Source organism: Struthio camelus, chromosome 20 (assembly GCF_040807025.1).
Source record: "Struthio camelus isolate bStrCam1 chromosome 20, bStrCam1.hap1, whole genome shotgun sequence".
NCBI classification, from domain to species: Eukaryota; Metazoa; Chordata; class Aves; order Struthioniformes; family Struthionidae; genus Struthio; species Struthio camelus.
In genome coordinates this window covers 6343676-6362250 of record NC_090961.1, presented here as the reverse complement: position 1 = coordinate 6362250, position 18575 = coordinate 6343676, and the positions used below count along the sequence as shown (strand labels likewise).

The 18575-nt window shown below is 43.7% G+C and overlaps 1 protein-coding gene across 6 annotated transcripts in view; it reads left to right on the top strand.

Moving 5' to 3' along the window:
• Positions 1 to 18575, top strand: part of FUBP3 (far upstream element binding protein 3) — a 41246-nt gene that overhangs the window by 17452 nt on the left and 5219 nt on the right. For 4 of the 6 annotated variants that reach the window (XM_068914401.1, XM_068914399.1, XM_068914400.1 and 1 more), the window contains exons 7-16: positions 1127 to 1184; positions 3769 to 3931; positions 4809 to 4907; positions 6898 to 7002; positions 7398 to 7500; positions 8185 to 8285; positions 9625 to 9766; positions 14517 to 14677; positions 15513 to 15586; positions 16064 to 16140. In XM_068914401.1, coding sequence (XP_068770502.1) covers positions 1127 to 1184; positions 3769 to 3931; positions 4809 to 4907; positions 6898 to 7002; positions 7398 to 7500; positions 8185 to 8285; positions 9625 to 9766; positions 14517 to 14677; positions 15513 to 15586; positions 16064 to 16140 — 1083 coding nt within the window. Of the gene's footprint in view, positions 1 to 1126; positions 1185 to 3768; positions 3932 to 4808; positions 4908 to 6897; positions 7003 to 7397; positions 7501 to 8184; positions 8286 to 9624; positions 9767 to 14516; positions 14678 to 15512; positions 15587 to 16063; positions 16141 to 18403; positions 18555 to 18575 lie in introns of those variants that run through there. The other 2 variants (XM_068914405.1, XM_068914403.1) reach the window with 2 other exon arrangements.

Genomic DNA, 18575 nt, shown 5'->3' with positions numbered 1-18575 from the left:
GTCAGCAGGTGGTAGTGCTGAAGGATGTTGTGTCCATTACATCAGCTGCCTTGCAATGCTTGTAACGTATTATCACCCTTAACAAATACTACACTAGGTGCACATGCATGGAAGGGCTGTTCTGGGACTGACCTCTGTCCTAGCATAGAAAACAGGTGTATCAGGTGGTTTTGACAGTGAAACAATTAAGAGACTGTCTTTAGCCAACAGATGGGTACAGTGCAAATGGACAATCCATATTGTTTCTAGAGCAAAAATAGCAGCTATTTAGTTTTCTCCCTGTGGTACCTCTTTGTTCAGCTCTTGCGATTTGTTTTTGATTAGTCTGGTCAGCCCTGGGCAGAAGGCATTTCAGGAAGGTAGCAGCAGCTCTTCATACAAAGCACCGTGCACTGAGGAGATGGGACTGTCTCTCTGTGCTAGTGCTGCAGCCTGTTTGTGTTTGGGAAGACTGTACTACAGTGCTGCATAGGAAACTATGGGTGAACATAATCTAGGGCCTTAAACCTCTCTCTAATTGGTGGAGAAGGCTTTAAAAAGAAATGCAGACATCCAGCAAATCGTTTAAACCTGTTGACCCTGGATGTCTTTGAATTCATTAACGCATGTTGTGTGCCGAATGAGCGTTTTCATTAGTACTTAGTAGTTACTGAGGCAGCTGCCATTTTTGAATTCTATATATTGCCAAGAGTGTGACTTTACAAGGAAAAAGCCACCTAGGAAAGTGCAGTCCCATAAAGTATTAAAAAAAGAAAAAACAAACTTGTAGTCATCTTTAAGACACTGTAAGAACAGGACTTGATTCTTCAAAAAGAATACGTTTCTGAGTTACTGATAGATAAATAAACACTACTCACGTTTGCTTCTAGGACATAATAGTAATGAAGCGCAGCCTAGAAGGCTGTGTGAAAGCATGGACTCAGATTGCACAGCACTCCATGTTTTCAGGCAGCAGTTTGTTCTTTACATTAGCTGCCTTTCACTACCCCGCTATTTACAATTAGAAAATTGTCTAGCCTGTATTAGAGGAGTAAGCATTTCTCTACCTGCCTGGTTACTGAAGGCAGTTTGGATGGTAAGAAATGGGAAGTATCCAATCCCTGTTGTCTTCTTGTTTCCTTTGTAGACAGTGGTGGGATGCCTGAGAGGCCCTGTGTGCTCACCGGGACGCCAGAGAGCATTGAGTGAGTTCTGATTTAATTTTTCTCCTTTCACCTTCTCTCTCTTCTCCCTAATGCTTTGCTCTGTCAGCGGTGCTACTTGGTTAGCCACACCAGCAAATATTGGCCTAGAGAAACTTGAGGGTGTCTGGAGCATAGAACCTCTTGGTCTGATGCTTTAAACTGAGCACCTCAAAGGCTTTTTTCCAGTTGCAGTTTGAACCCTCTGCAGAAATTCCCGTGGAATTCCCCTCCGCAGGGCAAGGTTGCTCTTAGGGCACCTAGGATGCAGTTTTCTAACTGCAGCTTTTCAGGATACTGAGCTAAGCTGTTGAAGGGCACTTCTCTTCTCCCCTTTGCCTCCCTTCTCCTATTGAGATGACCATCCTTCCAGCTGAAGAAGGGCTGCGTAAGGCCTCCAAAGCCTGTTGGTGCCACTCCAGAGTAATCTGGAGGTGGTGGTGTTGTTGCAGAGCAGCATGAGGCCCATGGGTGTGCTTGCCTCTGCATCGCTGCCAGCAAGAAGCAAAGTCTTGAATTCTGATCCCTGCGTGGTAGAGACACGTGGCCAGCCAGCAGGGGTTTCTACTCTTTAGGCCTATAGAAACTTTAGGGACAGTGTTTCCTCCCTCCCCCTTCCCAGGAGCTGAGTTTGAGACTCTCACAAACCAGTTGAGGACCTCCTGCTGGAACTGGATCCAGGATCCTCAGGCTTACAGGAACACACTTAACATATGGAGCTGCTCTTTCTCTCCCCAGCCTTTGGGTAGGTGGGTTTTTTAAAATCCATCTGGAAATCTTTGAGTTGCATTTGAAAGTGAAAATACATGGGCACAAAGACCGTCTCTCTAAAGAGAAGACGCTCATCATTCTTCCATTCCTAAGAGATCTAAGGGTACTTAAATCTCCTTACTCTACCATAATACTGCAAGCAGTGAGCCAGAATAAATATAATTGGCAAGCTCACATTATAGGGCAAGCGATGTGTTCTTGCCGGTATTGAAGTGCTTTTTTCCCCTTTTAGTGAAAGATGTTTCAGAACAAGAGCAAAATATTAAAAAGCTGGGTTGCCTGGTGAGATGCAGTTGGGGGATAACGGGGGAGAGTTACAGTTCCTTTAAGACTTCGTGGTTCTGAAATATGCAGTTAAGTGTAGTCACGTCCAAGGCTGTCTTTTTAAAAAAAAAAAAAAAAAAAGAGGAGGGGGAGCCACTCAGTTTATGAAGCAGAATAAGGAAGGCTGCTGTGGACCTGAAATTAGATGAAACTTAATTTGCTTCTGTATTAGAATTATTGTCAATGTGGCTGTTTGAGTTACTTTTTCAGGCTACTTGGAGAAAAATAAAATGAAGGAAGGAAACCAATCCAGGTGTCAGGCTGCTTTGTGAAGGGTTTTGAGTGAGGAGGTTTCCATTAGTTATATCCAATGACAAACTAATAGGCTTGTTTCCAGACAACCCCTTTTGATCTGAAATATGTAAAGTATTAAGTGTTGTAGTCTTTTTGTGATAATATAAAGAACGTTATGCAAAATGTAAAGGTAGATGAATAAAATCTCTTAAGGCTCTTTCACAATATTTGAAGTGAACTTCCAGAAATTCCACCTTTTGCCTTGTTTTGTGAGAAAGTCAAGAGAAAGTGGTGCTCTGATCTCTGCAGCCTTAGATCATCACCCTTTGAGCTGTGAATGTCTGCTTGCAAGGAATGAGTTTGTACCATTTCTTCAAGGCTCCAGGGAGAAGACAGTCCTTTTAGGGTGGTTGACGTGGCTTGATATGAAGTAGAGAGAAGGGAAGACACTGCCTTAGGCTAAATAGGGAACTGCTGACTTTCTTCTGGCTATCTTGAAGGGCTGTGGGAGAAGGGAAGGAAAGGGCTGTGTTGGTACTAGCGGTTCCCAAGATGAAGGGAAGTCGCTGTCAGCTCCCTCTGACATGATAGGTATTTTGGAGAAGTTGTCCTTAATCTCCCAAATGCTTCTTTGTGTCTGTCTCTTCTCACCAGGAGTAGGAGAACCCAGTCTTTCACTGGTGGCTGCTGCAGTATCCTTGCCTCGCTTTCTGGTGTAGCTTCAGCAGCTGCTGTTTGGGGCAGAGGCTGTGTTAGAACAGTGTTCTGGTGCTGCTGGTAAGAGCAGGCAGAGAAGAGCAAGGCAGTTGCCTCTGATCAGAGAGGGGTGAACCAACATGCTGTGTTAGTATCAGAGCAGTGTCTGTTTTGTCTTCTCCAAGAAGGAGAGCAGAGCTTGAGATTTATCAAATATGGCGTATATGGTTTGTTTTTTTTAAATAGAATTGAGAGATCTTTATTCACACTGTGCACCCCAATTGCTATAGCTCAACTGTTATCCTTAACTTCCAAAGATAGCAGAGCATGCTGCTGCTCCTCCTTCTGTCTTCCCCTTTCAGAAATCAAACTGCTTATAAATAGTCATGTTAGTGGAAATTGTACACCAAAGGGTCAAAAAAACCATTATGCTAACTGTGGTTTCCTTCATCTCTTCACTACTCCTTCTTTCCCCAATCGCTTCACATTCCAGTGGTTCCTAGTCTCTTGGTGACATGGAACAATGTTGTCTAATGGTTGTTTCCCTCGATTCTTTTCCAAGACAAGCAAAACGGCTACTGGGGCAGATTGTAGATCGCTGTCGGAACGGACCTGGCTTTCACAACGATGTTGATGGCAACAGTACGATTCAGGAGATTTTGATCCCGGCATCCAAAGTGGGTCTAGTCATCGGCAAAGGAGGTGAAACAATAAAACAGTTGCAGGTGCGCAAGATGCATTTACTTTAGGGCTCTCTCCCCTACTGCAGCTTCTCTAGATCAACAATAGTGTGCTGAAATGGGGAGCCTTAAATGCTCTAACCTTCTACAGCAGGGAGTGTTCTTCTGCCTTTGGAGAGCTGGACTCAAATCCAATCTTGTGTTGCAAAAGAAATCAGTTTGGCCTCAGCTACACGTGTAGTGGAGTTTTGCCAGAACTGTGAAAGAAACTTGTGTGCTTTAGATAGAAATTTGGTGTGTGTTCTTTAGGAGGCCGATTCTTGTAGCCAAGAAAAGGCTATCTGTAGTCTCCTGCTGCAATGGTTTTTAACGCCAGCCATGCTACTGTAGAATGCTGTTTCTCTTTCGTTACTAATCTATAATAAGGCTGGTGTTTGTCGTCTTCCTTTTCCCATCCCTCCCCTTTCTAGTTAAGTGTCTTGTTATGTATAAATCTGTGTTCCTAGGCGTTCTTTATTCTTCGATCTTGTGCAATGTTTTAAAGAATAAAGGTTTTCAGAAATGAACCTAGGCCAAAAATACAATTTTTGGAGTGTCCTGATTAGGCCTCTGTCATCCAGTAATTTCAAGGCTGGTCAAATAATTACTATTATATGCAGACAGCTACAGGTTCTGGAAAGGGCTAAAAAGTCAGTTGTTGAGGTAGAGAGGTTTTGTTTTGCAAAGCCTTCAGGAGTAGCATACTTTCTGTCGGTCCTTCATGCTCTAGGACTGTCACTGAATTTGCACTGAAAGTACCCAAGAAGAGCTAAGGTAGCTTCTGTAAACCTGCTACTGTGACCTATATAATGTTTAGTAACCAAAATGTAGTCCCTAGCTTTAGGGACTCTGCTTAGCAAAGTGCTCTGTGCTCTTTCTTCAGGAGCGAACGGGTGTGAAAATGATTATGATCCAAGATGGTCCGTTGCCTACTGGAGCAGATAAACCCCTCCGTATTACTGGAGATGCATTTAAAGTGCAGGTATGTAAAAAAAAGTAAGCTGTTGCCCCTGAGTACTGAGGAGTAGTTTAAGCACGAGCATCTAATGGAGCTCAATCCAACTGCAAATGCTACGATCCCTGCTGTTTTTTTGTTCTGTGCGTTTACAGTCTGAGTATTTAGAGCAAGTTAAAACAGGGACTAGCAAGCATTGGCTTGTCTACAGCCTAACCTAGCTCTCACTTCAAATAGGCGTTAGACGTGGGTAGGAGAAGAGCTGAGAAAGGAGAGTTGGGACAAAGTATCTTTGAAATTCTTTCCAATCTGTGAAGCAAAAGTCGTAGTGATATGTTTATGATAAACAAATGGGTTCTTAGTGACTAACTTAACTACGTGTTTAAGTTTTCTGGAAGGTTTACCATCTCAGACAGCCAATTGACGCAGGTAATTACAAAAATAAAACGTGTAGCAACTCCTGAAACCAAGGGGTTTGGTTAATATTGGTACTGCAGTCCCACTGTGTCTACAAATATATTCATGCCTGTGGTTCTTGCTTTGAAGCAAAAACCCATGATCAACTAGAGACTGGAAGATTTCAGTGTGATGGAAGTACTTAAATCTAAGAATTAAAGTTAAGTTATGGCATGTTGCACTTCTCAGCAAGTATCTTTCATATCTTGCTAAGTATTTAAATCTAGTTTGGCTTTCCTGTCTCTAAGGAAAACAGTTCTATTTCGTAGGATCTCCTTAATCACAGATTTCTGGAACAGTGGATGCTGCTTAGGCATGATATGTTTGGGTGGCATTTTTCAAACCACTTAGTGGAAGAGAGGTGATTATCACATTTAGTGATAATTTTCAAAATTCTTATACTTACCATTGCAAAGGTATGGATATGTAAAAAGAAGTTTAATGGCAATCTTGCTACTTTTAACCAAATCATGTTCTGAGTGCTGCAACTTTCCAGATGGCCGTTTCTTCTGCCTTGCAAGATTTGCTGTTGTCACATCTTCTGTGCCATAAATCATGTCAATCAGTCATGGAGGCGTTACAGGCTGGAATATCTCTGAGGCACTTAGCATAAGTTCAGCGCGGTTAGAAAGCTTAATGAATCCTTGGTTCTGGTGGGATTCTCTGGATGCTGCCACAGTGTTTCTTAACAATCTCAAATTGCTATGAAATCTCTCCATTGCATCTCTGAAACTTCTTGAGTTGTTTACTTCTGTAATAAATACCAAGAATGCATGGAAAATGTAAAATGTGAAAGGAGTCAAATTCACCAGCGTCCCTCAAACTTTTAAAAAAAAAATATATATATATATATATATATATACATACTGAAGTGTCAAAAGCTTGACTGGTAACATGCAGAAACAAAGGCTTGGGTTTCAACATGTGGGCCTTTTTCTTGTTTTTTAAATGGTGACTACTGTTGGCTTATCTAGAAGGTACGCTTTTTACTAGCAGGGCTACATGCAAGCTTGTGGAAGGCCTTGAGGGCTGCGAGTAGGTAGGAAGAACAATCATTTGTCTCAAAATATCTTGCTGGATTGCTGCAGGCTTGGGCTTACCTTTCTGAGCGTCAATAAGCTCACTACTGCCCGCCTGCCTTTTGGTTCGTGCTCTCTACCTCTTAGTGGACACGTTCTCTGCTGCGCTACTACAGCTTCTACCACGTTGTTGGTTTCAATTCTATCCAGTAGAAGAGGGCCTTCCGTTTCCTTCCTTGAAAAGAAAAGTATGATGATTGTCTTTTTAAAAGGTAAAGGGTCTGTCCTTTTTGAAAGATTGAAATAAATTGCACACAAAAAAACTGCCACGTTGCTCACTTGGCAGACTGTCAGACATGGAAGATGCCATCAAGAACAGATCTCCGCTGCCTGTGGTTTAAAAAAATCCAAATCAGACTATTTGCATTAAGCACACAGAGGTCATTCTGCCTGAAGCCTAACCGTTAGCCACTACTGAGGCCCTGAACTGGGATGGCAAGCAGAATAATTTTAAGCTAACTGTAACTTCTTTCCCCATGTAGCAAGCAAGGGAAATGGTACTGGAGATCATCCGAGAGAAAGATCAGGCAGACTTCCGAGGCGTACGCAATGATTTCAGTTCTAGAATGGGAGGAGGCAGCATAGAGGTATGTTTTCTTCATGAGTACTGTGCTAACCTCCCTGTGGGACGGGCAGTGGGTGGAAGTCATCAAGTTTCACGTGTAACCTATATGCTTATTTTAAAATGCATTGTGTTCTGTTGCCAGAAGAGTCTGTCTGGCTGTAGAGAAGAGGAGTTCTTTTGGACTCCCAGATGGCACTTTTTAAATTGTCTTTTGGAAGCAGCATTCTTGTAGTGCAGAGTTCATTCAGTGGGGAAAGGAATTTGTGACCATGTGTTTGTTTTTTTTAAGGGATGTGGTTCTGTAGCCTGGAGCTGCTTAACACGGCCTGTCCTCATAGCTAAGTGCATCTCCTTGTAAAATCAGAGTAATGCAGTCTCGTTCTCTGAGCTTTCATACTGCTTTGCCTTTCCCATCAGGTCTCTGTGCCCAGGTTTGCTGTTGGAATTGTGATAGGAAGAAATGGAGAAATGATCAAAAAGATTCAAAATGATGCTGGAGTTAGGATTCAATTTAAACCAGGTTTGTGTGAGGATGGAGGGCCTTTACTTTCTGACCAGTGTTCTGATTTGGGATTGGTAAAGCAAATCCACTCCGAGGTTACAGCAGCTAGGCTTTCTTAATTTAAAGGTGCATTGTGTCTCTTTCTCAAACCTGTTTAAATATGGCATGCTGCTTCCTCGTGCACTTCCTCGTGTTTTTCAGAGAATAAGATTATATACACCTCATTTGCAAACATTAGATGTCACAACAGTAATGTCTTGACTGATAACTGTATGAATAAACAAAATAATTAAACTGGGTTATTGAAACAACAAAAAAATTCTTGTTAAAGATTTCTCCTTCAGGACATTAAAGCCTTTGGGGATCAGGAGTTGATTAATTCAAAGTAACTTTCTCTGGGTCCTTGGCTGTCTGATCACCTATCAAAGCTGCCTTTGTCCTCTTAAAATTATATCAATCTCTTTCATGGCTTTTTGACATTTGAGAGTGTTGTTTTTTGAATGCTGTCCTTGCTGCAAATGTGGTTTTGGGTTTTGTCTCTTTTCAGTAAAGAGAAGAGGGTCTGAAGTTGGAGGGAAGAGAGGTCTCGGAGTAGATGCATTATGTGAAAATGCTGCTAGCAGTGATAGTGCTAGAAGGAAGCTTTGCTGGTGGGTGGATGTTTTCTCACTTTAATTTAGTCTTTGCTACCTCTCTTCACAGATGATGGGATTAGTCCTGAAAGAGTCGCACAGGTCATGGGTCTTCCTGATAGGTGTCAACATGCAGCACACATCATCAATGAGCTTATTCTCACGGCACAGGTGGGTTCTGGGGGCTATTGGGAGAACAATGCTTACATGAGAATGTAGTCTCTGGGTACGTGGCTGTGTGGATGGGTGCCACCATCTGCAGAAGAATAGCAGCGTTAAATTTTCCCTCTGGCAGGCCGTACATGTCATTGCCCAGAACAGAGCTGCTAGACTTGCTTTTTAGTGTGGTATGGACCGATTGAACGATGGAAGGTCTCCTCAGGCAGCACTATAAGGCATCATTGTGGCTCCACGTTTTCCCCCATGTTGAGCTGTTGTTTTTGAGCTTTTTGGAAACGGTGACCTTGTGGAATGGAGTCCAGTATGAGGCAGTCTCTGGAAGCTGGGCTCAAAGTGGCTGACTAATGCTCAGGGCAGCAGAGCATTAACAGTGCTCAGACAGTGCCTCCCCTGCCACTGCTTCAGACCCCAAATAATGTATTTTGTCTTATGTACACTTCTGTAGGTGACTCAGAATGGCCTTCAGTCCTCTGGTCTAGTGGTTGTGGGAGGCAGGGGAGGGCGAAGGACATCCGTGTATATGGTTACTGCGCTCTGAGACAGACACCAACATATTGTATTGTTCAAGGGTAAGAAGTAGGAAGATGAGTGAAATAGGAGGGCAGATTCATGAAGGAGATTGTGTATCCCCTTTTACTAGGGGTGGTAAAGATGTTAAGAGACCATTTCAGGCCAGATACCTGGGCATAATTTGTCCATGAAGGGTAGATCTTGGTAGTTCTTTTTGCTCTGAGATGTGGTTTGAATACTTGATTACATAAATCTTTTAATCACTGAGTTAAATTTCCAGGCCTCTCATGATGGCCTCTGACAGGCCATGGCCTTTGCTTTTGGAGAAATCTGTTATCCAAAACAGGTGTGTCCTTTAAGTGTCTTTGAGCTTAAAAGTTCTCTTTGGAAGTTTTGGGAAAATGTGTATTTCAGCTAAGCAGTTCCAGCAGTTCTTTAAAGAATGACACTTGAAAGGGTTTGAAAGCTAACTTCTGTGTGTGTGTCAGTGCCAAGATCTATTGTTTGCTCTAAGGAAAGGCCCCATCACAAACTAAAAGTCCTTTTAGCAGCTGATGCTTGTTCATAGGTTTGTTGAGTAGATATCACGGCGTGCATTTAGAATATATAAATATCTTCCTGAGTCAGGAAGGCAGCTGTAACCTGCATTAATGGCATTTCTTTAAACTGCTTCAAAATCTTGAACGTGGAACTGAAGTCCAAGAATATCTTAATTTAGTGCCATTGATTGTGATGCAGTTTAACTTACTTTGCTTTTTTTGTTTTTAATGTACATTGGGGCCAGGAAAAAAACACTGATACAAATCCTTTGTCTTCCAAGGAACGAGATGGCTTTGGAAGTTTGGCTGTCACCCGGGGAAGAGGTCGTGGCCGTGGGGACTGGAGCGTTGGGACACCTGGGGGCATGCAGGAAATAACCTACACAGTGCCAGCTGATAAGTGTGGCCTTGTTATAGGCAAAGGTAAGTCCCAGTGACCCTGAATGCCACAGCTTGCAACCTTTCTATCTCAGGATGGTCACGTTCTTGTTGCCTGACAGTGGGCCTTTGAGTTTTCCGTAAGTGCAGGTATTTAGTGGCCAGTGAATGCAACATAGGAGTAAGCGAGAAACGCTTGTGGTTGTTTGCTTTGTGATGCTCTCACTCCTCGTAATTGTACTCTCCAGGCCCTTGTTCACAATAAGTAAGGGAGGCTCTTCATGCAGAGCTGTCAAGTAAACTTGTTATAACAAGCAGCTGGTTGAGAAAAGGCTGGGTTGTTTGTGGATCCTTTTTTTATAGGGAATTGGTTTAAAGGACAGTTTATCAGGGGCAAGCAGAAGTCATTTCATAGTACTGGATTTGTGTGAGCGCTGTGTGATAAAATGGAAGGTCTCTCATTGTGGCAATAACCGTGGATACTTGCAGGTACGTAACTGAAGTGTCTGATGAATAAAACGAAGTGGTGAGATTTGTGCATATCTGAGCCTGTCACAGGACAGGCTGGTGCCCCTGCCTGCCTTGGGCACCTCATCTTGCTTAGACCTAATGTTCCCTGCCACATAGGCCCCTTTGCTGCCTTAGCCATTGAATCCTGCCATGCTAAGGAGATGGACAAGGAAGTGTCTGACCTTCCTCTCAAAAACCAGTACACCTCCAGGGCAGCGTTGAAACCAGAGCATCAGCGTTAGCCTCAATTCGTTGTAGAGCATGATGCACATCAGTTAAGGGCATTAGACACATTAGAGCCAGGAATAGGAGAGCCTAAATTGTTGCGATGCTTCCGAGTTAGTACACCATCATATCAAAGGAGTTGTATTTTATTTTTGTGCCTGCCTATTTCAGAAATAATGGCATATGCTTAAACTAGTATTTAAGTAGTCACGGCTGGCTTTTACTGTCGGCTAAGGTGAGGTGAATAGAATAGGAACAAATTAGCTACAATGGTAAAGGAGGCAGAGACTTGAGGGCATTGTGCCACGTTTCAGTGACATTTAGTTTCTTGCCATCCTGTTGGGTAGGTGTAAGCTTGCAGTGAAATGTGTTATAGCCTTTTCCCCCTGCCACCCAACCTTGCTGCATCTCACTTGTTGTCTTCGCTCTGACTGGACCCTTATGACATCCCAAACTGCTGCCTCATTGGATGAAGTGGAAAGAAGCCTGAGAAGAAGGCATGTCAGGAGTGTTTGCAATCAGTTTAAGATGTCGCTTTTACCAAAATCTGTTCACAAGCCTGAAAACACTTTTCATGTTGTGTTTGAAAAAGCACACACACACCAAACAGAAAACTGTTCTCCCCATTATGCAGAATTTGCAGAGCGATTGTGTTTGATCTCAGTGGACAGTCCAGTTGGGCAAAGATCAAGCAAGGCAAATTTTAAGCCCACAGGTGAGTTATGTATATGGAAAAATCAAATTATAATGAAACTTTATTGCTATATCCATTAGTCAACCTTAATAAAGGATCAGAAAAGGTCACTTGTTGTTCAGCAGCACACTGAAGTGGAGCATTTGTGACTACAGAGAGCACTGTGTGCTGAAAAGATGAATGCAGGTAGCGGAGCTGGATGGCCTCGCGTTTGAGTACGAGGCCTGGCACAGACTCATTGTGGGGGTGGAGGGGAGCTTTTTACCTTTGCTTCCACAGCAGCAGAGCAAGGATTCTTATCCAGCCGGATCAGAAGCTCTCTGGAGTGACTAATTACTAGTGGTATGTTGATCTGAATGCTTGTAGCCTTGTAATATCACCTTGCAATCACTGTTCTTACAGTGCCTATGCTCTTAGTTTGTTGCAGCATTAATTTTTGTCAAGTGAGTGATGGCTGTAGCGTTGCCTTCTGGGGTCTGGACCAGGATGGGGAATAACACACTTTCCATATATTAATGGAAGGCACTGATGCCTGATTCTTCTCTTTTTCTCTGCTACCGCCTCTGAGACAGTATAGATGAGAGGGGATATTAATTTGGGAGTTAATCTTTTTTTTTTTTTTTAAGTTACTAATCCCCTTCCCCCCCCCCTTTAGTTTCTGAGTGGCTTCCAACTGTTAATGTCCCTCTCCCCGCCTGTCCCGTGAGACGGGGCTTTGTTGTTACATTTCTTTGTAAAATCTGGCCGAGTCCTCTGTGCACACATACCCTGGTCTCCGTGTTTAGCACCCAAGCCATGTCTCGGGCATCCTGACACAAGGTATTGGATGTAGCCAGGTAACTGTTGTTGTGTTTCCTGCTCCTTGTCACCACTCTAGAAGGAGGGAAGAGGAGGAGGGGGAGGGGGAGAAGTTTGTCCCAGCTCCAGCCCTGGATTACAGAAGATCCAGGGCTCTTTCCTTGTGAGCATCTCTTCTCAGATTTCGGAGTGTCAGCCTTTATGAGCTGATAAGGCTCCCTGGAAATTGTGTGTGTAGCTTTTTCCTCTAGAGGGTGGGTAGGTGCAGCTTTTCTTTTCTCAGAGACTCTGAGGAAGGGTGGAGACGAGAGCCATACACATGTCAAGCTCTTTCTCTGTTTGGTGGTGCTTGGAAAAAGACCGCAGCCTCTCTGGGCCCCCGCTGGATTTCCATGATAAATACAGCAATATTGACAGATAACGTGGCCGGCCTGGCTCTTGTCAGCTCTGCCTTTTTAGCAGGGTTGATTAATTGCTTTACGATTTCACGTCCAGCTGGGGGGCCACTCTTGGATCACTTCTGCCCCCCATCAGGTAGAAGAATGGAGCAGGCTGCTGAATGCGTCTATAGACAGCCACCATGTGCCGAGCGGGTCACCTCATTATGAGAGAAGGTGAACTCCTTCCGGCACCGTGCAGCATCGTTTTGGCTGCGTCACTTCATTTGCATGCTCCAGAGGCTGAATTAAGATAGCTTGGATGGGAGGGAGCCCTTTGGCATGTACCAGACAGGAGGATAAGGAAGAAAAGGGCAGATTCCTGGTAAAGGAGGTAGATGCATGCAGCCCTCTGACCAAACCTGAGGAGCAAACTAACTTAACCTGGCGATGTGACCTAGGAAGGGAGCTGATACGGAAACAGCCCCACAACTACAGATGTGGAAATAGTTTGAAAACTACATTCTCCTGACTGCCAGTTTAAGAATGCTTCAAGTTTTAATCCTTTTGTGGAAAGAGAAACTTAATCTGAGGTGAGAGAATCAACTTATGTTTATGTCACCCAGGGAGAAAGTTCTACTCCTGCATGTTTCAAAGTGGCTGAAAGGGTCCTGAGGTTTTCATTAATCTGATGAAGTGGCTATCAACTCAAATCTTTCCCCAATGTGTAAAAGCAGGACTTGATACAAATCTGCATCTGACAAGCATTAGATGTAATAAAAAAATCTTAGCTTTGAAAATTGCATCTTACAGCTTTCCCATGCATTACTGAAAATGAGTGACTTGTCTCTTGGCTACACAGTACAATCCCTGTTGTCTGCCCAGAGATGTGACATAGTTATCTTTTGTTAAATGCATCCTCTAAAATTCATCTTTTAATTGAAGATGAATTGGCAAGAGTTAATTGCCTTTGGGCCACTTTTCCTTCTCCCTTCCCAAAAAAGGCTTTAAAATGTTAAAAAGGTCATGAGTCCCTCACAGTGAAATGAGCAAGTGTCCACAACATCCATGGCTTGTTTTGAAGTTGTGTTGTATGTATAGAGCTGGAAATTGATGAGATTATTTTTGGGTAAAAAAACCCCTTTGGTTAGTTTCCTTTGCCCTTTCCTGTTTGGAGTATTTCTTTTTGGGTCGTGGTTTCATCCAGGTTTGTGACTTAAAAGTTGTTAAGACCCCTTCTTTCCCGACACCCTGTAATTTCTCCACTTGAATGGAGCTGATCTGTAAGTTGTGTGAGATTCCAAAAGAAGAATGGACCATTGTAACATTGGCTGAAGCTTTTGTTGAGCAAATTTCATTAAGAGACTGGGACCTAACAGGTTTTCAGGAAATCAAATCCGCTGTGGCTAGCCCTGCTGCATCCTGCTTGAAGCACTCCTGTGCTCCAGTGTATCCAGATGGCAAACTAGCCAGATACGTTCACTACATGCACAACTAACTGAAATAATGGAAGCCAGCTTGGAATCCTGCGCTGCTCCAGTCGTGTGAAGGGATGCTTATGTTGCATTGGGAATAGGAAATGCGGTAAGCTGAGGTTTCTTTAAGGGAGCACGCTATTGAACGGTATGTGGTTGTGAGAAAGCTTAAGCTTTGTTCTTAAGCTATAAGGTATGTGGCTGGTGGCTCTTTGCCTCTGTGGAATGAAAGGTCTAACAACAGAAACAAGCCTCATGGAAGAAGGAAAAAGCATGTTTCAGTTGCAGATAACTTTCTTTTCCTGAGTAATGTGAATAGCTGTTCATAAGAACTGGAGTTAGTTGGGATTCAGTCAGCACAGTTCTTGCCTCTGATTTGTCACAAAACATATCTCGGCCATCCTGCATCTTGTGAGGAGCCTCGCAATGTGCACGCGAGGGGTCTGTGCATGTTCTTAAAACAGCATTATCCATGACCCTGGAAAGGGTTGCATCTCAATTTCAGGTCGTGTTTATGAGGCAACTGGAAGAAGCAGCGTGAGCCAAGGAACTGGAGCTTCCTATGGTATTGCCAACGCCACCCTCCCTCTCTTGAGGCAGGCAGAAGGATTCTGAAACTATATTTTCATTACCAGAACCTGACTTTGATGTTGGTTATGCTATATGGAAAGAGACGCTGAATAGCTGCTCTTACGTCTTGGTTTTCTTTTCTTCAGGTGGTGAGAACATCAAGAGCATAAATCAACAGTCAGGAGCTCACGTGGAGCTCCAGAGAAACCCACCTCCAAACACAGACCCTGGTGTACGAATATTCACAATCAGAGGAGTTCCCCAGCAGATTGAACTTGCTAGACATCTCATAGATGAGAAAGTTGGTGTAAGTTCCCTCTCTGTTGATGTTAGTCTCTTTCAGAAGTGCTCTTCTCGCTTACAGGTACGTGTAGGCCTGGACTTGAAGCATGGCACACGCTTACGTTATTTACTTTCAAAACCATTTGCCTGTTAGCAGTCCTTCTGAACTTTGGCCTTCGAGCATCCATTAGATTAGTCTTTGCTGTGGTCCCAGAAGCATCAGACTGTTTGCCGACATAATCGAGTGCAGTGTGCAGCTGTATGAGGGAGAAGAAAAGCTTTAATAAGGTATCAGAAGGCTGTCACACGAGATTTTGAAGGGAAGACAATGGTGTTACTGCTTGAGAATTACACAATCCTGGCACCATCACCCTGAAAGTAACACTAAACTCCTTGCTCCAGTAAATCCAGGATGACTTTTATCTTCCACTTAATGCAGCACTGTGGTGTTGAAGCTTAATGATGTCAGGGTGGAATACTGTTGAAGGGGGAGGCTTGGGTAAAAGACTATGAGGAAAATACTGAAGCGAGGCATGATAAAACTGAAAAGCAGCTTGTATGCTGAATTACCTGAGAAGAGAAGGCTTGATACCGAAGCCGGGATCCAAGCTATTTGGAGCAAAACTTCCAATTATGCCCAAGTCCCATTAACACTTTTGTGGGCTGGCCAGAATTGCTTTTGAAGCTAAGAGCGTGCTGGCAGTCCTGAGAACTCTGTCCTTGGAGTGTCAGTCACTTCCAGGAGCTGGGATTTATTGGAACATGTCCCAGGCTGTCTTCTCCCCTTTCTTATTGCTCACATTAGCTGCCCTCACCCTGGGCTTAGACTCGACTTGAAATGTTTGTGGATTCTGTGACAGGGTACCAGCATGGGTGGACCTGGAGGATTTGGTCAAAGTCCGTTCAGCCAAGCACCTGCTACACCTCATCAAAAGTAAGCTTCTCTGTCTCTTTGGGGATGGGCTGCGGGCAAATGCTGGGAGCTATAGGAGCGTTCAGAGAAGAGTAGAGGGCTCTGAAGGGGTAAAAGTGGAGCCTTGTGATTGAGCTTTCAGAAGCTTTTAAGCTTGACTGCAGGAAGCATTTTAGATACTAAATTGTGGTTTTTTTAAAAGGTGGGAACTGATGTCTCCAAAATTCCGAAAGAGGTCTGAATTGCATACAGCACAAGGGCACAAGGAGTGCTGTTGAGTATGATGTGTCCTGATTTTGGCTTCAGGAAGACAAACAGACAAACAGTGGCACAGTTAGCATTCACACCTACACAATGTTTTCTGTTGTTCCTGTGTTCACCTGTTTGCTCAGCAATTTCTGACTATAAGTAATAATTCCATTTCCGCAGCTGACTTTGTGCATGTGACCTGTTAAGTATTTTATTGTCTACTTCAGTATGCCTCTTTGTCCTCTGTAGTGGTCCTCAGGCGTTCATGACGCAGGGTTGGGGCAGTACCTACCAGACGTGGCAGCAGCCTGGACAGCAAGTCCCAAGTAAGTGTTTAAGCCCTGGGTTTGAGAAGTGTTGGTGTTCTCTGCACAATGCCTGCTTCGTGTCCACTGAGCACAGGTCCTCCCCTGAGACCACTTGTGTGAAAACAGCCGAAAGAGCTCCTGAGCAAAGGAGGTGGATGCAGGTGTGCTCTGGCGTATGAGTTCAGAACAAGCCAAAGTCCGTTGAAAACTGTCTGTAACCCCCTCTTTGTGCACTTAACTGCTCGTATCTGCTCTCTTTGTGTAGAAACTTGGCCCTTTCAGTCAGTCTTCTCTCATAACGAAATCCTTTCCGCCTCAGGCGCTCTCCCTCCAGGGTTTTCCAGGCAAGCACTCACCTACCCTACTTGCCTCTAACAGGCACACCATGTCTGGTGGTGATTCCTCCCTATCTCTCTGTTTTTTGACCTTATCAATTCTTGTTGCTATATACATGTCCCTTATGAGCTCTTCTCACTGTTCAACTCCCAATCTGATGGAAAGACTGGGAAGTAGGAGCAGAAAATGGAGAAGAGGATAGCTTTTGGCTCTTATCCAGGTTTGTCCACACTAACTCTAATAGTGTCCCCTTATCTCCTTTTGGGAGTTGATGAAAACTGATCAGCGTGCATAGTGCTAACCACTGGGAATGAAGCCAACAGGATAACTGGCTTTCAGATAGATAAAGCAGTAGCAGTGCACACATGTCATGGCTTCAAAAGCTGAACCCAGATCACCCCTGGTGCTGGGGCTTCCCCTTCAGGCTGCTGGCACTGAGTCAGACTGACTCTCATTCTTCAGGGTTTGAAGTGTCATTCCCTCCCAAAACCCTGTTTAGTAAAATTCAGCATGTTGGAATGGAGAGTTTCCCTTTTCAGGATAATTGAAGTTATAGGTGCTGGTAACACTGGTAACAGCATCATTCTGTCTGTGCTTTGAACAGTCGGAGCAAGGGTTTGCCAAAACAGAGCAGGTTCCCGGTCTACTTGGTAATCTCAAAATTCATATGACAGAGAAGGTAGTAGTGTCCAAGAGACGTTTTTCTATCACAGTCTTTCAGGCAGTAGGTTCTTTTTAGTGGCCTGGTCTTGTGAAAACTAAATCTGAGTACCACAAAGGGGTTTTTAGTTTTAAAGAATTTTAATGATAGGTGCCTTTAAGTGCTAAGGTTGGTTTAGCAATACAGTAGATTATTAATTTCAATATAAATTCACACTGTTTGAGGTGCCTGAGACAAAGGGAGCATTGAGGGAGCAATGCCTCTGTGAAACCAATCATATTTTAATGCTTATGAAATGATGCATATCAGAAAACTGGAAATGCTCAGCTTTCGCACATTGTTTTCCGTTGAGCTGTGGAGATTTGTAGGTGGTCAGTAACTGTAGAACTTTCAAAACAGCAAAAAATAACAGTGGACTCGAAAGGACTTTTTAGTAGAGGAGTGGAATAATATGACACTGAAGACAAGTATTTTCCCATTAGCTTGTTTTTCAGGAGAATTGTTATTCAGATTCTTTTTTGTGCACTCCCAAGAGCGCTGGACTTTTCTATGCTTTGGGAAGCGGGCTTTTTCCTGTGCAAGGAGAGCAGTGGGTGCAGGAGGGAAAGCTCTAGGAAAAAATGCAGCGTTTCTAGAATGAAGACTATTCTCCTGTCCAGCCAGCTGCCACCCCTCTGCCATTGTACACTGTATTTTTGTCTTCATATGAAGCCTTTGCTGAATAAATGCTTATGAAATGTGCTTTGCTATTTGCCTTGAGAGGTGTCTTTGCAACTCGCCTTAATAACTTGTCGTCGTCTTCATCACCTCTCCTAAGCATCCTCTTACCCTGCCCACCAGCCCCTGGGGAAAATCTCCCTTACTGTAACAGATCCCAAACTCGAACCTCCTGGCATTGGGGCCTGGTGGTATAAAAAGCACAGGTCCTTTAAATCCCCTGATACTGATAGCGCAGCTTGTGTGTTTAGAAATGAAAATGACAACTACTTTGCAGTTAATTCATCAGGTTTCTGGTGGCTCCCAAGACCTGTGAAACATCCTGCCTCGCAGTAATCCTTTCCCTGTGTGGGGTTAGTACCACAGGGCCATGTTTTGGGAGCGGATATCTTATTTCTGCTGTTGAACCTGATGGAAAATGTTGCCTCTCTAGTTGCATGTCCGCTTAGGATCCTCCATGTTCCTGTTTGTAGCCAGGCACACTCTGAAAGCGGTCTTGGTAAGGAGAGAGGACAGACAAGATAATGTTGTGCTTTAAGCAGACTTCACTGCTTTCTTCTGCTGCAGATCACAGTGGTACCCAGTCAGGCCAGGTGGAGTTCACCAAGGCATGGGAGGATTATTATAAGAAATTAGGTAAATACCTGTTTTTACACTTTAAGTTTTAATTTGAACACGTTCTTATGAAGGTTCCCTTCCCTGTCTGTTCGAAAGCGAGTGCTGCAGCCTGTGGTTTTTT